We start from the raw sequence: 10,662 nt of genomic DNA, 5'->3' as shown, positions 1-10,662 counted from the left end.
GTATAGTATATTCAGTATTCATTACTACAGTATATTCAGTATTCAGTAATTCATTATTATTATTATTATTATTATTATTATTATTATTATTATTATAAAACTAAAGCTTTAGAAGGAGACCTATGTGAACATGAAGACACTCCATACAGACATTACCCTGAACTCAAAATGCTCTGTGAACCCTAAAGGTATAGGGCAGAAGAACTATGTTAAAAGTGGGACAGTTTGCGGCACATTTCAGATTGATCATTTGTGCTGTGACAAGGGTTGGAAGAGTGAGTTTACATTTCAATATGGGCATAAAGCCAGTTTAACAAACCCTACAAACCTTGATTACTCAGCTGTATTATTGGATTTTCTTCTGCCCCACTTGTAAGTCCCTTTGGATGAAGAAATCTACCACAGGCATAAACTGAGAAATAAAATCAGACCATGAAGTGTGTCTCTAGACCTCTAGAGGGAGCAATTCACCACAATAACTGTAAAATCAAGGTGACAGAAGAATGCTTCTGAATTTGTTCTTGCTGTAGATTAAGGTTCCCTTAGACATTTCCCTTGTCTTGGGGTAAGATAAGCTGTTTGTGGTACTGTAGGTGGCGTTGGGTATCTCTTCCCAAAGTGTGACCTATTCAGAAATCTTTTGCCTGATTGGACAGATTTATTTTAGTGTCCTTCATCAGCAACATTTGAAAAAAAGACAGCTCTAAGAAAGATTCAAGGACTATAGATGGACTCCTGAAAGTCATTAATGGCTGTTGTGCAATGATTACTGTACATTATAGCCTACCATTGTCATGATTACTTTTGTTTTAATTTTAAGAAGTTCCCCTGATTGGTTACATAAATGTACTATCGTTTATACAAACATGTTTAAATTATGTTGCAACGTGTCAGTCTGACAGACCTTTTCTGTGTGTGGTACATGGACAGGCCTTTATTTGCTATGATTTAGACAATCAGTGTGGGAGCTGAACTCTTAAGCTGGACACTTCTGCCAAGCTTCTCTCTTATAATGGCCAACTCATTCATGCCAGCTGCTTTTCTGGCTCTCAGACATAGTTAAAGGTCTCCATGGCAGCTCTGCCAATTAAAAAGAAAAAACAGAGTGCTCCAAACAGGATTCAAACCCTCCGACCCACTTTACAATCAGCCAGGGTTCTGTTCTTCACCAATTTTCCCAATCTGTACAATATAAGGGCTCATAGGTTAAAGAATCTAAGAGGTATTTTGTCTTTTTTAAGTGGTAAACCTTATACAGTATATTGAACAAAACTAATGTGTCAATGTTTTATACTTGCAAGTCTCCACGTTGTCTCAAAGTGCAGCTTATCCATAACACTTTTCCTGTTTTAAATCTAATTTTTATCTTAGGCTCATTGATACCTCAGGCTTTCTACCAAATTTTTTTTTAATTAAAATTAAAATGTCAGGGTCAGAGGTGAAGTGAAGATAGTTGGACCCAACTTATTATAAAGTTTTATAATCCAAAATACTGGGGCTGTTGGCACTAAAAAATAATATCCTGTTCTGTGTTCGTTTTATGCAGTTTTCTCCCCCTAGATATTGAATGACATCATAAAAATGAGTTGATGTGTTGAATGATGTGTGTGTTAGACTGTCAGTAAATGTGATAAAACGGTCATCAAGTCTAACAAACATTGATGGCTTGTTATGTATAAGTGCCTATTTTACCACCTCTATATTTAACTCAGGCGCCTCAAAAGCCTCAAATAGCAACGCTCCCATGCCTTTGTGGTTTTACAGCCTTTTCTTTTGATTTTATTCTCATTGGTGCTGTAATCTAAACGTCTGCATGTGAACGCAGAGTTCTTTGGAGTAGGGTCAGAGCGGGATTAGTCCTGTTTTGAGTGGCTTTGATTTCTCTTTTTTTCTTCACTTGCACAGCTGCCAAAGAGCCCTGGCAGCTGCTGTGAATGAGCTGGCCACGATAAGAGAGCAGCTTGGCAAAAGCGTCCAGGTTGAGAGTATTTGATAGCTAGTGATTTGACATGACTTGACAGATGAGCCATGGCAGGTAGATGCTGCTGTCCATTCATGTTAATGATTTTTTAATATAGTGTAATAGGAATATGTAATAGAAATGTCATTTCTTGTGTTTCTGTCTTATCTGACTTTAAGAGTTTGACCAAAAGCTGGAAAAATGCATACATACTTAAAAAGATATTTATTCATATACACTAGATGTTCCTATATTTGATATTCACATTATATCCTGATTACTGATACACTATATGGAAAAAAGTATTTGGAAAACCTGTTAATGGCTGAATTCATTTGTTTCAATCACCACTTGAACAAGTCAACTTGGACAATGATATGCTTCCAACTTTGTGCCAACAGTTTTGGGGAGGCGCTTTTCTATTCCAACATGACTGTGCCTCAGTGCACAAAGCATGCACTATAAAGACATGGTTTAATAAGTTTGGTGTGAAAGAACTTGACTGGCTTGCACAGAACCCTGACCTCAACCCCATCAAGCACCTTTGGGTTGAACTGGAGCGGAGATTGTGAGCCAGGCCTTCTCATCCAACATCAATCCCTGCCCTCATAAATGCTCTACAGAATGAATGGGCATAAATTCCCACAGAAACACTCCAAAATCTTTTGGATGGCCTGCCTACAGAAAAAGAGTGGAAGCTGTTATAGCTGCAGAGGTGGGACCAACTCCATATTGAAGTCTATGTATTAGGATAAAATGTCATTGTAGGTTTAGCCAAATACTTTTGTCTGTACAGTGTATGTTTAAATGATCACGAAGGTGGACATTTATCATGCAAATAAGTCTGAAGTATGGCTTTTTCACATGAAGTGAGAGAGCCTGTGGTATACTTATAGTTATTGTATATCGATATACAGTGTAGGCTATACACCGTATAACTGAAGATCTACCTGTAGCCTGAACCTCATCAACACCTTTCGTCAACACTCTACCTGTCCATTATTGGAAAAAGAAAAGAAAAAAAAAACACACACACATACACATGACAAGCACTGACTATATTATCTTGATTTTGGTCTTTTCCCAACATTGTGTATTTATCAGGTATTGTTTACCATAGACTTATATGTGAGTGACACGGCAAGGAAGATCAAACTGCATACTGTATTAAGACAAAAGAAACATACTCAAAAGCAAAAAAAAAAACCCTGCTTAAGCCTCCTCCTGCGGATTAAAACATCTGCTTTCACTACTTCGACTGTAACTGCAGCGTGGAAACCACGTGTACGCGTTCCGCCCACCGCTGGAAGTGATCGCACCTTTGTCCAATCAGCTCTCAGGAGTCTGTTTGCATAAACCTCACTGGCCAATCCCGTGTCGATGGGCGTGTCCTCCCGTTCGGTTTTCTCGGCTTGCTGCGGCGAGTCCTTTCTCCCAAAACTTTGCCTGACTTCTGCTCAGTTTGCTCTCGCTTCTCCGGCAGTGATGTGTAGCTACAGAGCTTCTGCGCTTCTGCTGCCACTTTTCCTGCTTTCTGTTGGACTGAAGGCGACATTAGGTAAGAACGTTGCAACTGCTTTTTTTTTGCGCCTTGCTGCAGAACGTCAGATTTGCTGGAGCACTGCATTCTGCAGCACCTTCTTCTAATGTGTCAAGCGTCTGCATGGAGCGACATCTTCCTTCTGTTCGAACATCTGCAAGGATATGTTTATCTAATGCATTTGCACAAGTTTCTCCATGAAGAGCTTTAGGCAGTGTTTTTGCATGCACAATTCAACTCCAATTGCCTGTATAGAATAATCTCCTTCTCTATCTACACCTTCTTTCAATTCCTCTCGATATAAAAAAAAAAAATCCTACTCACCTACACTCAATCCTTATGCCTCCATAATGAATCTCCTATGTTCCCTTACTACCTCTACAATAATACCTTCCTGCCCCCCTTCTGCTCACTCCTGTGCTCAGTGCTCCTGCCTACAGATCCTCTTCTATTCACTCATATTGCCTCTATAATCACACCTACTACCTCCTGTCTGATTCCACTCTGCTCATTCCTCCTGCCCTATACTCACTCCTCCTGTCTCTCTAATAATGCAGAACAGTTGCCTTTATATCACTCCTACTGCCCCCCCCCTTTACTGCTTTTCTGCGGCTATAATATTCCTTCTGCCTGCACATTAATCCCATCCTGCCTCAATTTACTCCATGCTATTGTCTCTATAATCAATCCCCTCTGTTGCCTCTTTATTCCTACTACCTCTGTAATAATGCCTTCCTGCTCCCTCTCTGTTCACTCCTACTGCCATGTACAAGTGAACCTACTGCCCCTACTGCTTCCCTAATAATCCAGAACATGCCCCTTCTCTGATTCTTCTCCCGCATCCTGCCTTTGTAATCACTCCTACTGCCTACTGTATAACTACAGTTTTTGCTCATTTTGTTAATTCCTATTGGCTCTGTAAATGTCCTTGTGCTCGTTTTTTACTCAGTACTCATTCACTTACTCATTCATTGCCTACACCACTTCATTGTGTATACAGGGTCGTGGGGGGCATGGAGCTTAGGGCCTAGGGCATGAGGCGGTATTCACACACTACGGGCAATTTAGGAACGCCAGTTAGCCTAGTCTGCATGTCTTTGGACTCTTGGAGGAAACCGGAGTACCAGGAGGAAACCCACCACTCACGTGCTGAACTGGCTAACAGTGCTGACCACTACGCCAGCGTGCCATCCTGCTCAGTACTGTTGCCTTTATAATCCTCTAAGCCCTTCAACAAATGCTAATTTTGCTTCTATAGTTGCTCCTGCTGCCTCTATGCAATAATCTGCTGCCACTTCACCAGTCGCTGCCTTATTGGTATAACATTTTATCAATCTCCTATTCTCTACTCATCTGTATTGCCTATTTATACACTATCTGGATAATAATGATAATGCACCTGTAAACTGGTTTTCTCTACCCAATATACTGATTCATTCATACTGTAGTCCATTTATACTTACCACTACTGACTCTAAAATATTCATATGTTGTCTGTACTCACCTACTTCCTTGATACCTACTTTTATTGCTTCTCTAATAGGCTACTACTGTTGCCTCAATAATAATAATAATAATAATAATAATCGCATTCACAATTATATTGTCTTTATATTCATCTCACCACTAATCTTTCACTCACTAGTGCCTCTACACTGTTGCCTCCTGATTCCATAACAATACACTTCTGCTCACTCTGTGCACATTCTTGCTGTTTATACTCTATACTCAGCCCTTTTCTCGATGCACTTGCTCCTACTGCTTCTCCTATTTTCGGTATTCTACTCTGCCTTTCATTATTCACTCCTACTTGCTCTATACTCCCTTCTGCTGCCTCTGTAATAATGTTCTCCTGCTCCCTCTTTTTCATAGTAGTCCACTCTTATACTCTCTGTACTCATTTCTGGTCATACTGTATTCATACAAAATTTGATATCCAACAACATCTGATAAATGTTATTTATATGGTAATTAGAATTTCTTAACATCAACAGCAAAAAAGCCAGCATAAGACATTTTTATAACGTGACAAGGGTGTCATGGTGGCATACTGTAGTGGTTAAAACTGTGGTCTTACACCTCCGGGGCAAGGGTTTGAATACCACCTTTAGGTGTTGGCATGTTTTCCTAGTGCTTGGTGGGTTTGCTCCTTGTACTCTGGTTTTCCTCTTACAGTCCAAAGACAAGCAGATTAGGCTAGTTGATGTTTCCAGATTGCATGGAGTGTGTGTGCGAGCTTGTGCCCTGTGAAGCACTGGCACCTTGTCCTGTCTAATGTTCCAAGTTCGCTGGGATAGGCTCCAGGCTCCAGCAACCCTATACAGGATAAGCAGTGTAGAGAATGAGTGAGTGAGTGAATAATGTGACTGTAATTTTTTTTATCTGATATATACATCATAGCACATGATTGTGTTGTGTGGCTTAGTGGTTAGCACCTCCAGGGTCCGGGCTCGATTCCTGCCTCAGGTCTTTGTGCATGGAGTTTGCATGTTCTCCCTGGGTTTTCCTCCGGATGCTCTGGTTTCCTTCCAAAGTCCAAAGACATGCAGATTAGGCTAATTGGTGTTCCCAAATTGGCCTGTAGTGTGTGAATGTGTGTGCCCTTCTATGGATTGGCACCCCATCTAGGGTGTTCCCCGCCTCATGCCCTAAGTCTCCTGGGATAGGCTCCAGGCCCCCCACAAACTACTATACAGGATAAAGCAGTATAGACAATAAGTGATATATACTGTAGGCCAGATCTTGATGTCTCCTGGGTCGTGCATTTGTTTAAATTTTAATCCTGACTATACCATGGTTGTCCATACTATAGCAAAATCATTTACACAATTTGGTAAATTCTCCACTATTTCTTATTTTATACATGCAAGTAGTAGGTATAAACCAACACAATAGAAGTAAAAATTATTATCGTCTTTAGAACATTATTGTTCTTATATTTGTATTTAGATAGTTAGGAGGCTAGGCTCAGATGTGTGCTAAGCTATGACATCACACCCCTGGAGCAGAAGGGTTTAAGGCAGTTTCTCAAAGAATTAACAAGGGCAGACTTGGCATGTCCAGGGCTTAAAATGACAAACCTCATCATTCAGTCACCTAAGCCACCATTTCCCAGTTATTATTATATATCACCATTGACGTTTCCAATTATTATTACTACACCCACCAATTTGGTGCAGGATTTAAGCTTTAGAGATAAACGTATTTAGAACATATAACAAAGACAGTGGTCGTCTTACAAAGACAGCTAAAGTCCGTTATGCCATTAAAGGAATGACCTTTTCAGGCTGGGCAAACACATAAACGTACTTCCTTTTAAAGGATGTTAGTTGCAGGAAACTGTGAAAAGCCTGGCACATACAACTGCCCTTCATGAGAAAAAAAATAATGTTATTTACAGCTTTATAATAGTATTGCAGCTACTGCAGTATGAAAAATATTATGCTGTTATAACTGTTATCACTGATCAGGTACTACGTTTCTGAACAATGTGCATAGATGGTTCACCAATAACTGTCAACCCCACAGTCAAGAAATTGAGAATAGTGCTGAGTTTTAACATCTCATAACAGTGCTGTCCCAAACTGAAGTCCTCTTTCCCTTGTCCTCAGCACGCTCTGTAGAGTACGAGACAGATGTAGTAGTGCCCTCTAAACTGCAGCAGGAGCAGGTGGAACTGATTTGGGAAACATCCCGGTGGAGCAGAGGGCGCAGGAGGCGCTCCGAGTCCCAGCATGGTCACCTGTTCGTGTCATTGCCTGCTTTTAGCCGAGAGCTTTACCTGGAGCTCCAGAAGGATGAGGCTTTTCTCGCTGAGGCCTTCATGGTCGAGGAGAGAAGGCCGAAAGAGAACGTCCAGTACGAACCAGCTTTTAAAGGACGGGTCTGTTTCTACACTGGCACTGTTTTCAATCATACAGACTCGTTTGCCTCGCTGGATACTTGCGGCGGCCTGGTAAGTAAAAAATGCTTTGGGTTACTGGTTCGCCTCTTTTTGAGGGAACGTTGTAGACATTAACGCATTTATGTTTTATTGTTGTTCTTTGTGGAGAGTTTTAGTCATGCTGGTTAGATTTTATAATAATAACGGGTTACTTAAATTTATGGTCAATATCAGTCAAAATTTCAACCACATAACTGTTAAGCATGATGGATATTTTCCTTAATGATGAGAAATGTTTTTTTTTTCTAAAAACGTTCTATCACAGCACACCCTGTGGGGGCACGGTGTTTTAGTGGCTAGCACCGTCGCCTTGCACCTCCAGGGTCCGGGTTTGATTTCTGCCTTGGGTTTGTGCATATAGTTTGCATGTTGCTTTTTGTGTTTCCTCTAGTTACTCCGGTTTCCTCCCACAGTCTTAAAACATGCAGATTAGGCTAATTGGCGTTTCCAAATTGTCTGTAGTGTGTAAATGAGCGTTTGAGTATGTGCATGTGTGTGTGCCCTGCTATGGATTGGCACCCCGTTCAGGGTGTACAGTACCTCGCCTTGTGCCCTAAGACTCCTGGGATAGGCTCAAGGCCCCCCACGACATCGAAAATATGATAAGGCGGTATAGATGATAGGTGAGAGTAAGTAAGTACATCCTGCCATGTTTTATTCCTGACGTATTTGAAGTATATATTTTTATTTAATTGTGAACTTAAATCAGGGAAATTTCTGCTTTACTTGAAAGAGGTCATGCTAAGTGTGTTTACTAGCTGCTTCTATATGAACATCTTCTTTTGTCATATTCAGTAGATGTGTATTTCAGCATGTGGATGTTAAATTAGTCATTTATCATTTTCTGTAGTTCCTAGTCATTTGGAGAAGTGGCTACACTTCACAGCTATTTTGCGATTTTATTAGTATAACGATTTTATAAATATCACAATTAAATATTGTGTTTTTCCCTGATCTTGTTTCAATTTTAAACTTTTAAAAAGTTTAATGTAGCATGCTCCCTATAACATTAGTTGTTTTACTTAAAATCAATGGGCAGCATTTACACGATACAAATTAACTTTAAGAGTTTAACAGTTAACCGAGCAGCACGTATCTCTGTCATCCCCCATAATTTAGCAAATAATTGATTCCTACCACACAAGATGAAAATAGCAAATAGTAGTGTACGTCCTGTAGAATTATAAACAAATTGTGACATTTTACCTCATCAAATGCCTTTGAAGTCTCAAAAAAACTAGACAGTGATCGCGTGCGGCTTCTAACGCGGTCATGCTGGGCTTCTAATGTGTACGATTTTAGACTAATTTGCGCTCGCTGTGTTTTGAGAATTGTGTAAGCTGTATAATGAGGGGATTTAAGACTAATTTCCTCACAGGGTTTGGAGAAAAATGCAGATTAGAGGCTTTTAATGTGTGCAATTTTTAATTATGTAAAGCCAAAAAAAAAAGTGTTTGTGTTGCACTACTTTGAAAGCTTGGAACAGCGCTTGGTACAGAATCGGTTATATGTGAGGCTGATCAGCTGATTTGAAAACCAGCCAATTCTTGTCACTTGTCGATTGACTGGTTCATCTCTATTATAAACGTAAATAAAAACAAAAAAATATATATTTTGAAGTAAATCAATTTTTTTCTCATTTCTAGTAATCAGAATAGAACTTTTTTGACATTAGCGACATTAGCAGTTCTGCCCATTGTGATGCATTTAATCTGCTGAAAATATAACAGAAGATGAAGTATTTTTATCCAATTTGAAAGTTACATTTGGCTCTCCACTTCTTTTCTACTAAATCCCCCCTTTCTTCTTTATGTTTGGTTACAAAAATTCAGTTCCGTCTATGACTGGTTAAATGTCACACATATAAAATGGGGAGACAGGCAGTGCTCCTTCCTCAGCCAGAGACCTGATCAGGTCAGATTCTTCCAATTAAGGTGTTTACATGATGCATTTCTGTTCTGATTGGGAAATTATTCACATTATTAGTGGAATATTAGGATCCATGTAAACACTCCTACTTGTAAAACATCTTTGCCAGCTGGAAGCCAAAAATCATTTGTGTATAACCGTTACTAATGCTGCTTTGTAAGGAACAATTATGTTTAACATTTAAACATGCACCTATCGGTGTAGTCATGTAATAAGGAACCAGGAGCGCATCTTAGTAGCAATAGGGGGAATCCTGCTGAGTGACACTGAGTGTACAAATTTCATAGAGTGTAGACTCTCAGGTACATGGAGCCTTTTGGCTAAGTTGAGAAAAACCCCAGTGCTTGATTTACGTAACTATCGCTTAATACTTCCTAAAGTCTTATAGTGTTTTGTTTTTTTGTTGTTTGTTGGGGGCGGGTTTGCGTGCCATTTAGAGTTTAGCATGTTTGTAAGGTAGAACTGTGTGCCACTTGTTGTATTTGTCATGTAGGAGACAACTTCCTGGCTTAGGTCCAGTAAAAGCCAGTTCTCTCAATAGAATGAAGTGCCATCAGCCTGACGACTGAATGGGACGAGTAGCACCATTGTGACAGGCTGTAGCTCGATTTTTGGCTGGGCCTAAAGGTCACTCTCACAACTCCAGCTCAGCTCGCAATAATTTTCCCTCCACCCCCCACCCCGCTACTGCCCAGGCTTAGTCTGAATGCTTAGACACTGAAAAAAGAAAGATAAAAGAAGCGAAAATAGCGGATGGTGTGTGTAAGTGCAGTGAGCGGCAATTGAGAAAGACGTGCATGGTTTTAAGATTGCAGAGTGTGCTCTGGAAACATTCTTAGCTAGATGCTCTTCACCTCTCTGACTCTGCTCTAACTGTCTCACTCACTTCTAACCCCTGCTGTACACTCCATATTGGGCCATTGTAATACAGTCACTCTGGATCCTACAACAGTGACAAACTTGGCTTTCTCCGCACGCTGTTTGCATTTTCCCTCACCATATAAGCTCTGTCAACCCTGCACTTTTGGAAAATGAGGTCATTGTCGTAACAGGCAATAGAGGCTCAAGCTTTTCTGACACTCTCTGCATGGTTTGACGAGGAGCAGATCAGCTGGAGATCAGCTGGATGTTTTGACTCTCGGTTCCAGATGGAACTCGCTTCTTCCAGACCAGCAGGTAGTTGGCAGATGGAAAATGCAGGTCACCATTTGGGATACGCATGGATGTCTGAGTGACAACAATGATCAATTACAACAACACAACAGTGCATGAATGGACATTGGGGTTGGA

The 10,662-nt window shown here is 40.3% G+C and overlaps 1 protein-coding gene across 5 annotated transcripts in view; it reads left to right on the top strand.

Annotated features, from left to right (window-relative positions):
- Nucleotides 1-3,416: 3,416 nt before the first annotated feature.
- The window catches only part of adamts17 (ADAM metallopeptidase with thrombospondin type 1 motif, 17), a 151,894-nt gene continuing 144,648 nt past the window's right edge, over nucleotides 3,417-10,662 (top strand). For all 5 annotated transcript variants that reach the window (XM_053512463.1, XM_053512464.1, XM_053512461.1 and 2 more), the window contains exons 1-2: nucleotides 3,417-3,518; nucleotides 7,112-7,455. In XM_053512463.1, the coding sequence (XP_053368438.1) occupies nucleotides 3,446-3,518; nucleotides 7,112-7,455 (417 nt within the window). In that variant the 5' untranslated portion in view covers nucleotides 3,417-3,445. The remainder of the gene's footprint in view (nucleotides 3,519-7,111; nucleotides 7,456-10,662) is intronic.

This window comes from Clarias gariepinus, chromosome 15 (genome assembly GCF_024256425.1).
Source record: "Clarias gariepinus isolate MV-2021 ecotype Netherlands chromosome 15, CGAR_prim_01v2, whole genome shotgun sequence".
NCBI classification, from domain to species: Eukaryota; Metazoa; Chordata; class Actinopteri; order Siluriformes; family Clariidae; genus Clarias; species Clarias gariepinus.
This window is presented reverse-complemented; position numbering and strand designations above follow the sequence as displayed.